At 35.4% G+C, this 19,888-nt stretch overlaps 3 protein-coding genes across 3 annotated transcripts; 1 reads left to right on the top strand and 2 right to left on the bottom strand.

Annotated features, from left to right (window-relative positions):
- Positions 1–76: 76 nt before the first annotated feature.
- On the bottom strand, positions 77–13,393 carry LOC132794293 (putative uncharacterized protein DDB_G0277255). The gene is made up of 13 exons (XM_060804636.1): positions 13,033–13,393; positions 11,433–11,544; positions 11,115–11,318; positions 7,123–7,195; positions 6,689–7,059; positions 6,523–6,616; positions 5,780–5,924; positions 4,597–5,202; positions 4,349–4,527; positions 2,447–2,648; positions 2,263–2,378; positions 2,128–2,202; positions 77–1,405 (listed from the first exon to the last, which is right to left on the bottom strand). Exons 1-13 carry the CDS (start codon positions 13,378–13,380, stop codon positions 991–993), a joined length of 2,940 nt encoding a protein of 979 aa, XP_060660619.1. The 5' UTR covers positions 13,381–13,393; the 3' UTR covers positions 77–990.
- Positions 11,547–19,877, top strand: LOC132794299 (mediator of RNA polymerase II transcription subunit 9). The gene is made up of 4 exons (XM_060804649.1): positions 11,547–11,598; positions 19,031–19,358; positions 19,589–19,652; positions 19,713–19,877. Exons 1-4 carry the CDS (start codon positions 11,562–11,564, stop codon positions 19,875–19,877), a joined length of 594 nt encoding a protein of 197 aa, XP_060660632.1. The 5' UTR covers positions 11,547–11,561.
- On the bottom strand, positions 13,959–17,197 carry LOC132794301 (uncharacterized). The gene has a single exon (XM_060804652.1). The coding sequence runs from the start codon at positions 14,250–14,252 to the stop codon at positions 13,959–13,961; it is 294 nt and encodes a 97-aa protein (XP_060660635.1). The 5' UTR covers positions 14,253–17,197.
- Positions 19,878–19,888: the final 11 nt, after the last annotated feature.

Here is a 19,888-nt window from a genome sequence, read left to right as displayed (position 1 = left end):
GTTGAATTTGATAATAGTTATCGATAGCTCGGATTTCGATTTTTCTTTTTTCAAATAAAAACACAGTATCGGTGGATTTTTCTTTTTTTGACAGTCCACTCTTGGATAACACTTTATTGCTTCTATCACATACAATAGACAAGCTGGATAAGTAAAAACAATAGATGTTGTTTGGTTGTTAGCTGAACTCTCATCCGACATTCGTTGTTGTTGTTCGATTTATCGTGGTACTGTACTTTGAATGTGGTAATCATAATTTCTTTTTGTTGGTTTGTATTTTCTTTTGTTGTGTGGTTTATATTATAAACATATTCTAAATTTATATATATTTTTTTTTAGGTTTTTAATATTTTTTTTTGTTTTTTTTTGTGGTATTTTCTTTAATTTTTTCTACTTCAAATGTTTTGCAACTGTTTCATACGGATATCGTGTTGCGGTGTTTATGTGATAATATATATATTGAAACAAATATATAAACGTTATTTACGTAGGTGCATGATGTTAGAAAATAAAATAATAAGAACTTAAATACATAAAACATACAGCATTAGATACGAAAAAAATAAAATTAAGAACAGAATGCTATGCAAAAAAAAATGGAATGGAAATGGGAGATAATGGATGAAAATAGCAAATAAACAAACGGGGAGAAACTGATAAAAGAAAATAAAAGCATTTCCAATATCGAAATCATATTATTTAAGGGGAGAGAAGGTGATCTTTTTTCTGTTATAACTTGCTCAAAATTGCTGCGCGAAATCTCCTACAAATTGAAACTTACATAGAAAATGATATCATATATGATCTATATGTATATATCTGATGTGTAATTGTAATACGTGTGTGTTATTCGTAAAATATTGAATAGTTAGTTTAGTGATTAAATGCTAAAAACTATACTTTTCATTTGAATTCTGTTTTCATTCATTCACATTCTCTAGACAAACTTTAACAAAGGCAATTCTACAACTAAGCATATTTGTTGTTTGTTCAATTATTATCCTGCTTATTGATCAATTTCAATACAACTTTGCCCGCCTGCACATCCAATGCATAGAGGCTGCCATCCTTGATCTCATTGTTAAGCACCTCATCGGTGACACTAACATGAACGCCAGACGGTCCCGAAATGTACACACAACTCTTGTTCACCTCATTGAAGATGTTCGACCCGCTGCCGGAGAACTTTGAATGCATGCCCCAATTGTTGTAGAGCGCAGCGGCAGCTGCCACGCCTCCATTCTCCATACCTCCAGCGGAGCCGCCCTTGGCCATGAACTCGTAGAAACCAGGTAACTTGTAAAGCTTCTGCTGCAGCTCCTTGGCCGTGTTGGAGAGCAAATAGATGGCATTGAAGCTGCAGCCATCCATGCTGGCATAGAGAGTCAGACGTGGTGCAATTGTTCTGCAAACAAGTGAGGAAAAGTTTATTAATTAAGAAAGCAAAAGTCATTTAGAAAAAGGTTTAAATAATCATCATTATTAAAACTTGATCTGAATAAAGCAGCTGGAAGTATAAGTTAAATGTTAAGGAAAAGTTAATTAGCTTATCAAAAGGAAAAACATCGTTTAGAAAAAGGTTTCAATAATCAGAAGCGCACTCAATCAGTTCAGCTTAAATAAAACTTGATCTACGTAAAACTGTTGTAAGTATTTCTAACAAATGTTAAGGAAAAGTTAATAAGTTTGTGAAAAGGAAAACAATTGAGATACCAAGTCATTTATAATAAGGTCTCAATAATCAGAATCGCACTCAATTTTGTGCATAAAAGCTCGATCTGCGTAAAATGCCTGAAAGTATTTCCAACAAATTTTAAGGAAAAGTTAGAAGTTAATTATTTGATGAAAGGAAAGTAATTGAGAACAACATTCGTTTAGAATCACACTCAATTTGTGCAGCATAAACAAAAATTGATCTGCGTAAAGGAGGTGGAAGTATTTTTAACAAATTTAAAGTCTTTAACTTCTATAGTCTACGAGATCGTGAACAAACGAGGGAACATTTCCATATCGTTTCATATTATAAAAGCTTGTTAAAGAATAGACAAACAAGAGCGTTGAAAGTTGCTATATAACTTAAACTTAATCCGTGCAAGTTTCTTTTTTTTTTGCTATACTTATGCTTACTTAGCGCGCAGAATATTATACATGCGTATGCCATCGGCTAGTCCACATATTTGTATCAGATCCTCCTTGGACATGCTGCAAAAAGGTAGAGAGCATAAGCTTTTTGTTGGAGAAATCAAAAAAAAGCTCACTTACCGCAAAATATCGGCGCCCGAGAAGTGGGCAAAAGTGGTGAGATAGGCCGTCAGACGATGTTGGGTCAGCCATTGTGTCACTTGTGCTGGCATCGATTCCGGCATTATGTTCTGATTCTATATAGCAAAGACCGAATCCAATTAGTGAATTTACTCTGTGAGTGTGTGTGTGTTTGTCTACATACGTAATCATCCATATCCGCTGGCATATGCTGCGGCGATACCATGTTTGTGGCATCCATTAGTTTCAATGTTGGCGAATTTGTTGATGTCACTGAATTGATTGCAATTGGACTGCTGCTGGTCGCCGGTGATGCGCTGCTCGCAAATGGCAGCATTCCATCGTATTTTGGTATATGAACCGGCGAATTTGGCCACAATTTCATACTGCAAACAAAAAGAAAAGAGTTAAGTGAAATATTTTACAAATTGGAATTATTTTTATTACAAATTCGTTGCAGTATTGTGTGATAGCATTTGTTGTGGCAACGACAGGCGTGATCCTTCAGATACAAGCGCATGTTCACGAATGCTCTAAGGGCCAACAAAATCGAGTCAACAAGATATAGATACACACACTCTCACACACACATTCACACACATTTGCGCTCATTTTACTCTCTTGCCACGCTCTCGCCTCTCTCGCTCTGATTTTTATGGCTTATATGGCATAAGCTTGTCATTTGATCCATACATTGTTGTGGTTGATTAAACCTTATATAAATCTGTTCAGTCAGCCATTGGTAATTTTTATTGTTATCTGACCTTCAGCCAAACAATTTGCAGACGTTACAAAATCATTCAAAATTCGATGAGCTATCACTACAAGTAATTCAGCTTTTTACATTTGCTTCATATGATTTCCAATTTTGGATTTCCAATAATAAATTCAATTTCTTTTAATATGTATTCGATAAAACGCACCCCTTCGAAACTCTTAAATTATGCTAATTATTTGAGCAAAGAATTTTTCGCAAGTAAATCATTAATTCAAGCAATACACGACTAACAGTTACCCTGTTTTTATCCATTTATTCATATGTAAATATGAATAATAATTTGTGGTTTTTTATAAAGCTAATATAATATATTATTTAAAATTTCCCTCTTTGATCTTAAAAGTATTCTCAATTCTATTCATATTTTCATATTTAATAAACATAAGATAAAAATTTATTTTTCTTAACTGTTTATCAATATCTATTATAAATAACTTATGTATTATTCATGTACAACAGAATAATAAGTTCAATGGCGAACTATAAAAAGTTTGTCTCTAATATAATATAAACAAATATATATAAATACTTTCAAAGCCCCTCATTTAAATGCACAGACAGGGTAGTAAAAACCGGTTAAAAGCCGTACTAAAAATAACTACGAATTTGTCTTGTTTTTATTGATTTTGCAGCGCAAAAAAATTAAAAACGAGACCGGTTCGAGAGCTAAACAAATTACAGAAAGAAAACTCATTGCCAGACTATGTCTCTCTTTCTCTCTCTCCCGCATTTCCCTCTCTATCTCTCTCTCTTCATAAGCAATAAGAGAACCGGCAAGCAAAGATCCTGAATTTTAGTGAGAGTAAACAAATAAATTTCCGGTCTATTTGCGCTCTCTTTTTCAACGCATCGATCGATTGGCGAATGAAAGAAAAACAAATAAAGCCAAGTGATTTCATTTTGATTTGTTTGATTTCCATAACATTTCGGGAGAATTCCATTAACATAGTTCGAGTGCTCATTGAATTAAGTACACAATACTTATACTATATATTATATGTTTGTTGAAATGGGGAATAGAAATGGACAGTCAAAAGGCATTACGTATACGAGGGGGAGTGCACTTGAACTCGCCTCGTGTTATGCAAAGAGTTGAAGCTACAATTTGCCTTGTAATTTACTATTTAGCTGAGAAACGTGTCCCAAGCGGTTCCCTAAATACTTGAATATAAGCATATATATAACATACGGCGGAGAAAATGCGCAAAATAATTTGAAGCAATTGCTGGATTGGATTTGGATTGATTGTGGCGCGCATCGAACAACAGAATGATTGTAATTAATTAAAGACAATTGATCGATACTCACTATTCGGGACTGTAGCAGCCGGTTGTTGTGGTCGCTGGCGTTACCAGATCCAATGATATATCATTCATGATGGTGCACTCGTAGCTGGGCTGGAATTTCTCCTGCTCGGCCTGTGGACGCTTTTGGATCTTTTCGCGATCTTGCTTATGCTTGCGATCGGCGCCCTTCAGCTTGAATACCTGTTGATCGAAATGGTTTTCAATGAATATTCGAGGAGTGGAAGTGTGGAAGAGTGGAAGACGACTCACCTTAATCTGACAGGCAGCTGCATGCACCGCCTGTTTGCCGTTGAGTGCGGCAAGTGCGGCAATGTTGCCGCTGCTGCCACCGCCGCCATTGCCACCAATTCCCGCCGCACGATTGTCGGGTGTGCCGGGTGAAGTGATTGTTAAGTTGTTAGTGTTGTTGTTGTTGTTGTTGCTAGTTGTTGTACTGCCATTGTTGTTGTTGCTGCTGCTGTTGCTATTGCTGCTGGTGCTGCTGCTGCTGCTCGAGCTGCTGCTGCTGTTGTTGTTGTTGTTGCCACCACTGCTTGCCGTCGAATTTTCTATATAAGTTTCAATCTGTAGTCGAAATGGAACACCCTTTTCGCCACCGTGCTTCTTTGGTGTAAATTCAGTTGATATGCAATTGACCTTGATGTAAACACCGACCTCCTTCAATGGATCCCAGAAGATCTCCACCGTATTCAATGAATTCGAGCTCAATGGCTGAGACACATGACACAAGCCGTATGAGAGCGGAACATCCACTTCAATGATGCGATCGCCAGGACGTGATTGTTGCCATTGTTGCATCTGCTCACGTTCCATGAACTGCAATCGACGCTCATGGAAACAGATTTTGATAACGCTCTGCAAAACAGAATCACACACAAAGTACAAAGTTCAGTTTACAATTTACACATTGAGCTTACTTCAAGATACTTTTTCAAACATTGTCAACTTTGGATGCGCATGCCTCAAGTTGTTTTGCGTACAAATTAAGTTTAATTGGGGCATATTAAAATCAATTAACATCCACACACACTCATAACTTTAATATTTCAATATGCCACATAACTGCCCTCAGTCTCAGTCGCTGTCTCAGTCGCAGTCGCAGCCGCTTCCTGCGTCTCCGTCTGCGTTGACTGCGCTGCTGTCATCGCACAATCATCATACTATATGCCTATCTAGCTCGACTGCTGCACGTATGTATAGTCAACGAGTCTTAATAGAAACAACCATAACAATAACTCAGTCAATTTGCACAAATTTTTCTCTTGCAATTTTTCGCAAATTAGTTTGAACTCAACACATGACTGAGAAAGCAACGAGGAAAGGCATTTAAATCTTGTCGCGACAGTTATGATTTATACTTTTGTACAGATTATCATTTTGAATTTTGCTCCTTCTTGCTTACAGCACAAAGCGCACTCGACATTTCACTCACCTTCAAAATCTTATCACGATAGAACGATAAATCTCCAATTTTCTTCAATTTGATCTCATAGCTTTGACCCTGATTCAGATAGGTCAAAGTCTCCTCATTGTTCTTTGTTGCAATCGAGGTGGCCGCTGCCAAAATGTACTGGAATCTATAGAAAAGTAGAAAACAAAAGTTTAATATAGTATATAATAAGTAAACTTTTGCAGATATATTACGTATAAATAAATACGACAATTTCGAATTTCGCTAAAAAAAACTTTCTTAAGAAAAACAGCTCAAAATATTTCAATTCAATTCTTATTATTTTGAATATCGTATTCTTAGTATATCGTATTAATAGTAGTATTATTTTCTACTTTACTAAAGAAAGTAAATGAAATATACAATAGTTATTCGATGCAATTATTCAAGGTATAAATATTAAATTCAAGAACTAAACAATTATGTAAAAAACCTTTAGTGTTGAGGATCTTTAAATTTAAATTTTTCCATTGAAGAAACTAAAACAAACCGAAGTTGGTAATCACTTAATAATATGTAATAGGAAGTAAATCCAACTTTTCCCTTTGCTTCAACTTAAATTATAAAATTTACGATAATATTTCTATTTTCCTTAAGAGATTAGACACACAATTTGCCTTACTCAAAGTACTATTTATCTACACTTATTTTCCTACACATTCTTCTATAACAAGTCAATATTTTGTCACTCTCTTAAATAATTTAGTTAGTAGAGCATCTCTTACTTGTTATCCTCTGCACGTGCGGCACCGCCCGATGAGGATGGCTCTATCTTGGCCTCCTCGACAACGCTCAGCTGCTGCTGCAATCCCGAGCGTGCTGCAATTGAATCAATTGAAATACATTCCATTCGTTGAAGATGCAAATGTATCTCGTCATCTTTTTACTTACACGCCTGTGCATAGGCCTCAATGCCAGCTGCCGATTTGCCTTTCTCGGCGCCATTTCCATTTCCATTGGCATTGCAATTCAGTTCAAAGTCCGTTGCGGCTGGCGAACCCTGCGGCGAGCCACAGCCACAAATATTGACCGAGTTCAACTCATGTTTGCCCGTTGCCCCCGTTGCTGTGTCCTGAGCACGCTGTGGCGAATGATTGGCATCGCCCAATGGCGATTTGTCGATCTTGCCAATGTTTACCACAGCAGCAGCAGCAGCAGCGGAATTGCCAGTGCTTTGATCCTTGGGACTTGGCTTGAGCTGCTCCGTTTGCGGCTCCTGTTTGAGAGCCGTCAGGCTCGGGGAGAACGATAAAAAGTTCTCACTGCAACGATAATAACGATATTAATAACCTGTTTTTTCATTGTTGATATTTCACAGCACTCACTTGTTCAAATATGAGTTGCTATTAAACTCTGCGTTCAAATCGAAGCCTATGTCGTCGCTCCAGCTGCTGCGACCTGTAAAACAACAACAACAAAACAAATTGTCGATTACATTTTTGAAATCAATGAACATTTATACCAAAACTGTCAATAGATAACATATTTTGGAGTGAGTCAAGTCTATTATAATATTTGTATACCCTCTACTCATAGGGTTAAATGGTAATATAACTTTGTGGCTGCTGGAAATGTATGTAACTGGCAGAAGGAAACATCTCAAAACTCATAAAGAAAGAAAAAAATAGCTTTGTAGAGCAAATAACGCCCACTGCAATCAGATCTTATTTGCTTGAATTGATAATGTGGTACATTTACTATATACTTTATGACATATTTTGAATATACCCTTAAGTATTTTTTTGTAGTTATATTTCGAATATACACAAAATTCGTATACCAAAGATTGCACTTGGTGTATTTTATTATTTTTGGATATTTTTTATAGTATGGTTTTATTGAAAATAAGTAACGGGAATCTCACAGTAAATTTTAAATGTAGTGTCAAATATAGCCTTCGGTATATTTTCTAATGTGTGGTATACTTTAAATTTAGTGCAATATCGATATACCAAATATAGCATTTGGTATATTTTGTACTTTATAGTATATTTAAATTTAGTACAATACCAATATACCAAATATAGCCTTCGGTATATATAAGTATCTTTGCGGTATATGGTGTGTCATAGTCGAGGGTACTCGACTTAGGCTTTCTTACTTGTTTACAATGAACTTGTGTCAGAACTATGGCCTATTATGTAGCGCCAAGATAAGGCAAATCTAAGTTAAATATTCCACGAATAATAATAGAAATTACATACATTATTCCATTTGCGTTTCAGAAACTACACTTATTTAATTAATTAAAAATCTTTGCGGTTTACAAAATAACAAAAATAACAACACACAGAAAAAACTAAATATATACAACTAATTATAATATCGTATCGAATAATATTACTAATACGCCCCTATAGCCGTAGGATATTTATTTTTCTTTTTATTTAATATTCTCAGCATACAAAATACAACTTAATTAAAGCGAATGAGTAATGATCTGTTGAGTAATTAACAAAGATACATCTGCCTGTAATAACTATTCGTAATTCTTAGATCTAAATGCATGCATATATCAAACGAAAATTGAATTGAAAATTTTCAATTTATGGCAATTAATTCAGACATATCGCGAGCCTGATGACGCAAATGATGACGATTAAATATTTTCGACTGAAGCACGCTTCATTCAGATACAATCAGTAGTTACTGTTTTTATACCCTGTAAAGAGGGTGGGAGTGGGCATGTTGAACTTAGATAAGAGATTTTGCATATAATGACATAACAATTTCGAATAGATATTCAAGAAATACATGGTAAAAACAATTCTTTACTCTTCAATGAATGAAGCTTAAATTCAATCTACTTAATAAAGCATATTTACAATTTTTTTATGTACTATAAAAATAGCATATGCAGAAGCATTTTCCAAGCAATACAATTTACATTTTCCAGCACAGGGTGTGCGATTTAGTCAACCTATTTGCACTTTAGAAAGTTGGAGGACTGTTCACACGGCTTGCTAATTTGTCAACAATAAAAGAGGAAATTGTTTCAAGTAATTGCTCAAATGTCAATCGATACAATTTCAAGAGCATAACCCCGACAGAAAATATAATGCCAAATTGAGGATAGGCTTGCCTCGATTTGAATTTCGAGCTAATGTTATATAAAGTATAGAAAGAGAATAATGTTTTTCCACTTGTATGCCTCAATTTTAAGGCCCAATTATTATTTGCTGTTAAAAAAAATTAATTGAATAGTTGTGACTAATTGTTGCTGAAAAAGTACATAAAACAAAAACTAATTAAACAATCGGACAATTGGTTACAAGCAATTTTCGTGTGTTTCGAGTGTTTCGTTTCGTTTTGTTTTCAGTGGGTTTTAAGTAAAAACGAAATTGCTTTAATTGCGGGTTCTACAAAACGTCGACGATTTAGCGGTCTTATCTGCGGGCATTTGTCGTTGTTGATTTCATATTTGTTGATAAGCCATCATCACGAGCATTGCGATAGGCCCCGACTCTGACTCTCTCTCTTTCTCTGTTTAACCCCCTCAATCGCTTACATATCTCTCTCTCTCTCTTTCTCTCTTTACATGTTCAGCTTGTAAAGAGTTTAAATTATATGGCTAGACATTTAGTATATATTTTTGTATCAGCATTTGCTGAACTCAACTGTTGCAACTGTAATTAGGCCAATGACAAAACTCTGTTTGACCTTTGCGTGATTTCAACCCAATATTCAAGTACTTGTCAGTACAGTCATGTATCCAAGCGCAGATCTTTCATCTTAACTTGAACTGCCTGGAAGGGGGCGTGTTTCGTTTTCGGCTGCATTGGAAAATTCCCAGAGCTTCTTTATACAATCATAAAAGTCATAAAAAGTGCCCATAAAAGCAGCTTGTTCTATTCTTACTCAGCTCTAATAATTAACACTGTGTCTTGCACATATGTGTTAACTTAATTACATGCCTCAAAGCTAAGCTAATAAATACAACAAGTTGGAAGAGCAAAGTTCGTTTTGAATCAAGACAAGAACTGCAAATGAATTGCAGTTAAAGAGAGTATACAAAAAATGTATAAATACAATTTTAGAGCACATTTCATTCAAGCAAATTATATTTCCTCATTTATTTCTAAGATATACTTTAAGTCTAAAAAAAAGGTTTTGTACCTAACACATTTGTTGGCCGTATGACGACTATTTAATTAAAATTTAAATGTTGAATCACGAAATGCTCAATAAAAATCAATTTTATGAGCTGAACACTTGGATATCAATCAATTAGCATATTCATTTTTGTTTTATGAAACAATTAGCACATTAAAATAAGATCAAGACTAGAGCAAAAACAAATCGGGTGCATTTCAACCCTGTAAAAGTAGACAGAACTACAATATTGAATATTGGGCTCTACAAAACCTTAGCCAGATGCATTTACAGCTTGAGATACAGATACAAATCGTGTGATAGATACGGATACAGTGATAGATCCTCCCGCTAATTAAACGCGGCGTCAAATTACACATTGCGCAGACGCAAAATACCTAAAAACCGGTTATCAAATTGTTGTTAATTTACTTCTTTTTTAACTAAACTAGTATAAGTTCTCTCTCTCTCTCTCTCTCTCTTTCTCTCTCGTTCTGTGTCTTTTTGTGTCTCTTATTCTATTGACCATCATTTTGATGGCGTGAAAATACGCAACTGTCAGTCGAATTGTTTTCAATATGTTAAAAATACATTTCCCTTAGAATTGTTTATAATCATTACTTAAGCATTCCATTTTTCGTTTCCTCTAGTTTATGTGAGTATTTCATACATTGTTCTATGATTATTATTAAATATCATGCTTTGTAGTTTCGTTTAAGCAATCACTGGGAAGTATGAGAAGTTTGGTTTCTATGTAGATCAGAATTTGCTGTGATTACTCATATCTAATCTTAGCTTTTAAAGGTGTTTTTTTGATTTATTGAATGAAAATTAACAGATTGGAAAAAGTTAAGAATTTGATTAGCTTAATTTCGAAGAAGATAATATAACTCTATTACATTATATACAATTGTCTTTTATATAAGTTTATAGGAATACATTCAAAAAATATAAATGAAATTCTTGAAAATGTCTATAACCAAAATATGGTAAACAATAGTAAACATTTTACTATTTACTATGAACAAAAAACATAAATTGACTTCCAATTGGTAAACAATAAAAAAATTACTTCGATTATGCTGAAACTCTTCAAACTGTCAGACAGATAAGATAAATTGTGAATTTGGCACAAAACTCTTGAAAACTTTGTCATGCTTATTTTAAAGTCAACAAATTGTTGAAAACAATATGAATGGATATAGATCAAACATAGTGACGTTACCTGAATGCTTCTCTCTCTTGTGTTTATCCTTCTCGTGCTGTTGCACTTTATTGGGTAAGTCGCCAGATTGTGTTGTCGGCGAATTTTCACTTTGACCGATATCTAATGAGTCCCAATCCATTCGTCTTTTGCGTGAACCACTGTTGGAGTAAATTGTTCTAACGTCGATTATTTGGGGTCCTGGCGATTCCTTGGACTGTGCGTCTGCAGCAGAATAACGAACCGAATCAAAACGTATCAATTAGCCAATTGCATATTTGATTTTGATGATGGGATTTCTTCTGGGTGACTTTGGGTGAAACGAAATCTGTGCCTTACCTGTCCAAGATTCCTCAGAATTCGGTGGTGAGTCAACAAAGTTAATCACTTGCTCATAATCCGATCCAATATGCTGATGATGATAGCCGCTGATAAAATGACGATTTTGGACCTAGAACAGAAGTCACAATGCACATGAATTTCCACACGAATATTCACGGGAAACGTAAGTCAACTAAAAACTACACAACATTTGAGACGATTGTCTGTGGAAAACTTTCCAAAACTGAACATTTTCGAAATATATAGAGCGCTCGTTCCTCAATTAAAAATGTCTACTCTGCCTCGACTACATTATCGCTTTTGTCTACATTTAAAAAAATTGTGGTATAGGGGTCCGAAACCTTGCTGATAATATAGAAGCGCCAGACTAAGCGCACATTTGAGAGAATCGAGCCTATCAAGGCTCAGCTTTCTGGGTGAGAGTTAAGAAAATTCGAATCTGAATCGATTCATTGCATTTCGCTCGTCTATATTGTAGATTGAGATTTTTTATATTTTGTTTACGCCGCATGTGCGTTCATAATATTTGATTTCATTTCATTGGCTTCGGAGAAAGATAAGCTTCGGGAGAGAGTGTAAATAATAACCATACAAGAGGACGACCTGTCGCTGTTTCAAGATAGCCCTCAAAGCAAGAGAGTGAGAGCAATGAAAGCAGACAGTCTTAAGCTATTTATATAGTAAGTGCGAACAGAACACAAGTATGTTTAAAGAGCCCATCCAGAGTCTAGGAGTCTAGATATAGTTTGTAAGTAGTTTCTATCTAATGTCGATTTATTTACGTAACATTCTCATTTGACAACATTGTTCGCTTGTTTGTTTACCTGTCTGTGCCAGTCAATTTGTTATACGATATCCTATTCTAATTTATTGTAAATACACAAGTTATTTTCGTTCTAATTAAGCACTGAATCAAAATCATATAAACAATTAAAACTGGTGTGAAACTAGAACCCATTAAACCAATAAAACATTGCTAAATTGGCATGATTTATATTTCTAGGGGAAGCTAAAAATATGTATATCAGTTATAGATAAAGAGTGCTATGATTAGAGTTCTATTTATATCTGAGATCAAGATAAAAATAAACATAAGATTAAAATTAAATTAAATTTGTATTGCCGTATAAATTCCAAATGCCAAAGCGTAGAAAATAAAATTTAAGTCATTCAACTAGCGCAATTGTTATTTAAAAATACCTACATTAAAAATAAATTTTTTTCAAGAATAGCATTTTAAATTCACAGCCCTCTGAGGTACAACTATATCTTTTAATATTTCGACCTCAATTAAAAATATATTTCGCAATGAAAGTTTGGCGCTCTTTTTAGTCAACAAAAGTAAAAATATATTTCGCAATGAATACTTGGAGCAGTTAAAATCCACAACCCTCTGAAGTACTACCACTTTTTTTTATTATTCCAACTTTTTTTAATAACATATTTTGTAAAGAAATTTACTATTGACTTTTTTATTTAAAAATCTGTCAACCTACAATTAAAATACATTTCGTATGAAAAATGTGCTGCAATAGAAATCTACAACCCTCTCAGGTACTACCACACTTTTTAAAGATATCCACATCAAAGAACTTACCTGATTCAGATTTTCACCGTTGGTCTGGTGCGTATGTATGGTGTTGTTATTGTTGTTGGTGGTAGTTGAATTGTGGTTACTGTTATTATTATTTATACTATTATTATTATTTTGAAATTGATTATGGTTTCGACTCAAATTGTTATTGAATTCCATTTGGTCAAAGTCGTTAAAGATGCTTAAATCGAATTTTGTTGAAGTGCGTTGTTGTGATGATTGTTGTTGTTGTTGTGATGTTAAATGTAGCTGCTGTTGTTGTTGTTGATGTTGTTGCAATGAATATTGTGGATCAAATATGCTTTGTAAATCCAAGAGGCCGGAATTTTGCGAAAGAAACGAAAGCGCCATTCGGTACGAAAACAATTTACGTTTTGAATTCGTTTTTTTTTTCCTTTTCAGAGAATACAACACAAGAACCACAAACAATTCTTTATTTTTAAATACCGAAATTATTGAAACTGTCGATTTGCTGAGTTTTTCGGGCTGGTATCCCGACCACAATTCCCGTTACGTATACGCACCGGATCAAAAGAAACACGGGGTTTTAGGGTGTATCCTTCCAGTTTTCGCCTGCAATTTTGTCAAGTTCTTGCAGCTTCTTCCCCCCTTAATAATTGTGATTTTTTTTATTGGATTCTCCAATGGATGTTATTAACAATTAATGATTATAATGTGTATTATTCGAAGTAGAAAATAGTTAATGTGTTTTTTGTTTAATATAAAGTATTTCAAATTTTATATATATTTATAATTATGTAGGTCACCATTTTGTATATATATTTATGTATATAGATATTTTGATTTAGAATTGTTTATGACAACAAAGAAGATTTGTTTTATTTTATTTTTTTTTTTGCTTTTTTATATATTTTTTTGTTCTTAGCACAGCACTTTGATTTTGGATACAACTAACAACCAAATAATATCTATAGTTTTGCTTTCTTTTTACAACTTGAATCTTTTTTTGTAACTATTAATGCTTTGAATTGATAAGAAATTCGTTGTGCGTTGTCTTCGGGGGCGGAAAACGCGTGCAAAATTAAAAGAGCACAAAAAAACGAATTGTATAGTTTCTTAATCCCAGTGGTCTCACGCTGACGATGGCTTCGAAGTAGAGTGTTTTCAATTTTTAACAGCATTTTGTTCCTCAGATACATATAGCTCGATTGCGATTGATATTCATTTGACATGCGTTGCAGTCGTATTTCAGATTTCTCCATTTATCGTTAAGTTTCTGTACTTTGGGGATGCACAAAATTTGAAAGTTTTCAAAAGCTTTCGTCTTTTTCTTCGCCTTTTTTCGCGGCTGTTGCTTCTGCTGCTTCGTTACTGTCTCCTTTCTTTGAAGCAAGGGAACGAAACGATCGTGCACTTGATTGGATTAATCCTTTGATGTGTTGATCTGGATCTGGTTTTTGCTTTTGGGGCTTTTAAACCGCTGTCAGATTGATGCAAACATTCTAGCGCACTTATGTTTGAAACCGTTGCAAGAATTAAATATTTTGTTTAATCAGTTGAGGGAAAAGCTCCTTGAAAAGCACGACTTGAAAGTTCTTGTTGTTATTTTAAAGTTTTTTTTGTATGATTTGTTTGTATGTGGCACGCTGTCAGATATTTGACATTCTAATTAGTTGGTAACCAAATAGTTTTGGCACTTGTACGACTTCCACAATATGTGTATATATATACAATATTTATTTGTGTGTATATATAGACGATATAGACGATGATTTTGTTGTTGTTGATAGTTCAGGCACTGTCACAAGGCAGACATTATGATTAAAACACAGAGTTCTCGATGGCTAATAGAATGTTAATAAACAAAATGTTCATTTGTTTGCTATTGCTGTTGCGTTTTTCACAATCTTTTTCTCGCTTTTTTTGCTTGTTGTTATTAACACTTTTTCGTCACACTAATGCGCAAATATATACGAATTATTTTTTGTAGATATATATATTATTTTTTTGCCAAGATTGCCAAGAGACACCGTAGACACAACTATTCCAGACGCGTTTCAGTTTTATTCTGTTTCCCCGCTGAGTGTAAAAATCACGGCAAAGCTTTGCTAATAATTTTTCGTTGTTGTTGCCGCTGCTGCTGCTGCTTTTTGCTCTTTTTGCTTTAAGTTTAATCGCTGCGCGCTCACATGGACGAAAGAGAGAAGAGCAGCTGTCGTTTTTGTCACTGTATGGGTGTTATTTATAGAAGCCGTTCGGTGTTTGGTGCATTGGTATTAATGTGAACACAACACAACACAATAAAGAACTGATAAAGTTTCGAAAGCCTTATTTGTGTCTAAGTGAGTGCTAGAGAGTATTTGTCTGTGTTATCTCTGCTGTTGTTAAGTTAGTTTTATGTGTGTGTGTGTGTTGGTCAGTTGGCTACACTAATAATATAATAAAGTTTTTATTTGAGATTGGTGGTCGCGTTCAAACTTTTTTTCTTTTTGGATTTCGAAAACGAGTTTTCGAGTTATAATGCTAATTGCACAAATTTTGTATAATATTATCGGTTTAATCAAATTAACAACCACGAAATGAAAATGATCTGCTTTGTTTGTTTAGTCGATTTATTTCTTGTTGTTTGTTTGCGCGCAATGTTTGATTTACTCGATTCAATATTTTTTATTAACTTTGGCTCATTGATTTGAATATCGTTTAATATTTTTTCGATTGTTTGCCAATTCTTGTTGGTTTCCTCAGTTTGTTTTCTTTTTGTTGGTTGTTTGCGCCGGTTTTTTAACTTCGCGCTATAGGAGCACTTTTAATCCGACGAAGCGAGGCTTCGAAAAGCCCAAAGAGACGAGCATTTTGTGTGGCCAGAACCTTGGTCGAGCGGCAGCAACCAACACGGACGACACGAGGTTAAAATATCAATGAGTTGTGAGAATATTCGCCGTTAGCGGGAAACTACAGATACAGTTTCAGATTCAGTTTCCGAATTAAACACACACAAGCAGCAGAGCAGCCCCAAAACGCAAGACCGAGCCGAGCTATTGAGCCGACGACGACTACAAACGAGACGAGACGAGACGAAACAACAACACACTGACTGTGCTGATTACGAACGAACGGGACAACGACGACGACGTCGAACAACAACGATGCGATTGCGACTGCGACTGCTACTGCGCTGCTGCGACTGCTGCTGATCAAGCTGATTGCCTGCTGTCTGTTGTTGATGGGATGCTGTGTCTGCGGCTGCGACGTTGCTGCTTCTGCCTACGCTGACGTTATGCTGCTTCGCTAATTGACAACAAAGTGCGCGCGCTGCGTTTGAATTTTGATTGCTGTTGTTATCGTTGTTGTAGCTGATGCCGTTGCTGCTTTGTGTCCATTTATAAGGGTTTTGTTTTCTTATTGTTGATGCACTTTGCTTCTGCTGCACAGCTGTTTTTGCACGTTTTCTTATCTGCTGCTATTTTGATTACTGCCTCTGCCTTCTTTTGTTTTTCCCTTTCTGCTGTGTTCTACGTTCCGTTTTTTTTTACGTATAAAATGCGTATTTCACTTGCACTCGCTGGGTATGGTGTACAACACTGCTGTCGTCTCACTCGCACACACGTGTTGCGCGCCTGACTTGGCTTTTGTTGCGTTTCACTGTGAATGTCGTCGACGTCGCCGTCGTCGTTGACAATAACAAATTAATTATTTCAAACAGAGCGAAATTTTCCTCGATTTATGTTGATTGCTCGCGCGTTTGTAGTTGCAATTGAATTCAATTCAATAGCTCTTTATGTACAATAAATGCTTCTATGCTTTAATACATTTATCTGCCTGTATGTGTGTGTGAGCTGCCCACTCAGAAGCTTTCAATGGCTGCCGTTTGCTACTGTTGTTATTGTTGTCGTTGCTGTTGCTTCGCACTTTTCGCTGCGCGCGTCGATGACGTATTTTGGCACGCACACGTAATAAAAGGCAAGAAGGAAAACTGGGAGAGCCTTCGATTTGTGACTGAGACGTTATAAGAAGCTTTTTAGGCCGCGGCGGCGTCGTTGTCGCTTAGCGCGCTAATTAAACTTTTCCACTTTTTTTTTGCTCTTGATAAACAAAAGAAACGCCGACGTGTTATTGCTGACTTTGTTGTTGTTATCGATGTTGACCGTTTAAATAACTTGTTGTGGTTGTAGGTGTTATGGTTGTTAAGACTCTCACAAAACTTGTGTTTTAGCCGATGGAAGCAAACGTACTGATTTTGGTGAGCGCACGTCACACGCTAATATAAATTTTAGCTCATGCTCTGCGTTTTACCAGCTGACTGACGTTTGATACTCTCTCTCTAACTCTCTCTCTCGCTCTTGCAACGCCAAAGAGCTCTGGGGCTCTATTTGGCGCTCTTTACACACGCATACATGCAAATGCATTATTGTATATATGTAAATGATAGTGGAATGCAGTAGAAGAATGGAAATGTTATCGCCATGCTACGCACTTGCAAGTTATCAAAGCTCCTCTCTCTATCTCTGTCTCTCTTGCTCGGATGTATGTATGTATAAGCAAACTCGATTTATTGCACTCTGACTTGCATCTGTCAGCAGTAAACAAAGAGGAGCAACAGTTGAGCAGCAGCTGTTTCGTTTAACCGCCATGTTTAAGAGTAACAACTAAAAGAGCGACCTCTGCACCTGTCCTGGGTTAAGTTCGCGTGGGAGCCATTGACGTTTTTGTGCTCTCTCTGCAACCGAAAATATTGTTATTTATATTATTGTATGTCAAATGGCATTTGAGGGCCAAGTGTCTTGGGATGCGCAAGTGCTTCTTAAGTTGCCAACTCTACCTAACTAGACCGAGACTAATTAAAAATTGTAATACAAATGAAAATTTTATAGTATGCTGAAAATTGGCTAATGTTCTCCTCAAAATTGTGCGACAATTTAATTCGCATTAATTATTAGCTAGCTTTGACATTTTTTTGTGTGGTATTGTATTTTGTATATGGTTTCATTCATAAGCCGCTCGCGCTCAACTTGTTAATTGAAAGTTTAATTGACAAAAGCAATTTTCGGAAGAATTCGCTGGTCTGACTTTGACTCGAAAATGGCATTCAATCAATAAATGCGACGAAAAAAAATGTAAAAAATATGTACATTGTTTTATAAGGCTTGAAGTTAGGTTTTTAATGCTTTCGTTGTACATTTCTTCAATTGATGGCAATGAGAGAGAAGGCGAATTAAATATGTTTCAATTGTTTTTAAATTGCCATCAATAGCAAGGTTTCAAGTGAAATTAATTTATTTTGCACAACGAAAGTCAAAGACGACGCTATTCGTTGCAATCAAATTGTAAATTTTTTTTTTTTGTTATATGCCCCTCACTTAACTTGCATAAATTTATGACTTTTTCGTTGCCGACTTTTTTTTGGTCTTAATTAATTTGCCATGAACAATTTTTAGTGGAGTTCATTAGCGATTGTCGAAAAATGCCGTTTGCTAATTTATAATAATTAACACAATATTGAGAGTTTTATTCTTTTAATAGTCATTCATCAATTTTATTGTGTCAATTAAATAAATAAATTGCGAGACGTTAGAACCTGGGACTCGTGTGTAGGAAAGGCTTGACTGAATGAAACGTGAAAATTCCAAATGAGTATGATAAATGATTAAATTAATACAAAGGCCTGTTTCAAAAATAAATCAAAATTAGCGAATAGTTTTTGCGCGATCAATTAAGGTCGACCTCTAATTGAAAAATTCACAGCGCGCTAAGCTTGAATCTCAGTTAAATAAAGGCAATTTTACAACACTGCTTTGCTTGATTTATAAAACATATCGATAACGATAAGCAGACGTTCCTCAGAGTGTGACCATTTCACACACAGATTGTAAAATATTCAATTGTAATCCAATTTTTATTTTAATAAACACAAATTACAAAATTTGTTTAATAAAAGCAAGATATAAAGACTTATGACTGAAAGCCATTTTCTTAAAAGTGTCTAATTTGTAAAGAGAATTTCAATATACAAATAATTTTAAGAATGGTATATTTTTTGTAGAGTCAAATAGTATATTTTTAAATACAACATACGGTCACGCTGCTCCGCTCTCTAAAACCAAAAAAAGAGAACAGGCAGCGCATTGGCAAAAAACACATACAAATATAATGGAATTATCGCCAAACAATCAAATTGAGGACAGAAAACCCACACTAACTGCTGATGGTTTAGTGCAAACATCAAATTCACCCTTCGAGCCAAACGCAACAGCAACAACAACCGTCTCCCAAGAGACACAAACATCAAACGGCAACGGCGCCGCCGGCCCCTTGACAGTCGATCAACTTGATATCGAAATTTTGCCGCTCATCTACGACATTGTGCGCTGGTGAGTTTGTTGTTATTGTTTGGTCGTCGATTGCCATTTGTTGTCGACAGGTGGGCGAAAGAGATGCAAGTCATATGAGTGTTTGTGCGTGAGTGTGAGTGCAACAAACTCCTGCGGCTCTTTGTTTTCTGTTGTCGTCGATAATTTGCGCAGCATACGAAATTTATTTAGTGAAAAATACCAATTAGCCAACACCAACACTTATATAATCTCGCAATTCATTTTCGCAGTGTGGAAAAGGATCCCCTCGAGAACGCAGTGAAGCTTCGCGAATCCCAAGATTGCAATCACAAGGTAGGCATTGCTTTAAATAATGTAGAGATAAAAATAACGATCTTTATTTTGCCTACGTAGATCTTTGAGCTGCAGAAACGTTTCGAGTCTGCGCGTGAACAAATCAAGCAGCTGCCTGGCATCGATTACAACAAGGAGGAGCAACTGCAGCGCCTGGAACTGTTGCGCAATCAACTGAAACTTAAACAGCAACTGATACGCAAATACAAGGACACCGAGTTCTAACTGTTCCTGTG

Source organism: Drosophila nasuta, chromosome 3 (assembly GCF_023558535.2).
Source record: "Drosophila nasuta strain 15112-1781.00 chromosome 3, ASM2355853v1, whole genome shotgun sequence".
Classification (NCBI taxonomy): domain Eukaryota; kingdom Metazoa; phylum Arthropoda; class Insecta; order Diptera; family Drosophilidae; genus Drosophila; species Drosophila nasuta.
Note: the sequence above shows the minus strand (reverse complement) of the source record. Positions and strands in the feature narration are given on the sequence as shown.

Bases quoted from the DNA above. Each gene is read 5' to 3' on its own strand.
- LOC132794299 (XM_060804649.1), top strand. From the start codon at position 11,562: ATGCACATGAATTTCCACACGAATATTCACGGGAAAC. The intron at 19,359-19,588 runs GTGAGTTTGTTG...TCATTTTCGCAG, and splicing joins ATCTACGACATTGTGCGCTG to TGTGGAAAAGGATCCCCTCG. The intron at 19,653-19,712 runs GTAGGCATTGCT...TTGCCTACGTAG, and splicing joins CCCAAGATTGCAATCACAAG to ATCTTTGAGCTGCAGAAACG.
- LOC132794293 (XM_060804636.1), bottom strand. From the start codon at position 13,380: ATGGCGCTTTCGTTTCTTTCGCAAAATTCCGGCCTCTTGGATTTACAA. The intron at 2,203-2,262 runs GTAAGTGAGCTT...ACCTTTTTGCAG, and splicing joins TCGGGCGCCGATATTTTGCG to CATGTCCAAGGAGGATCTGA. The intron at 1,406-2,127 runs GTAAGCATAAGT...ACTTGTTTGCAG, and splicing joins TATAATATTCTGCGCGCTAA to AACAATTGCACCACGTCTGA.
- LOC132794301 (XM_060804652.1), bottom strand. From the start codon at position 14,252: ATGGAGAAATCTGAAATACGACTGCAACGCATGTCAAATGAATATCAA.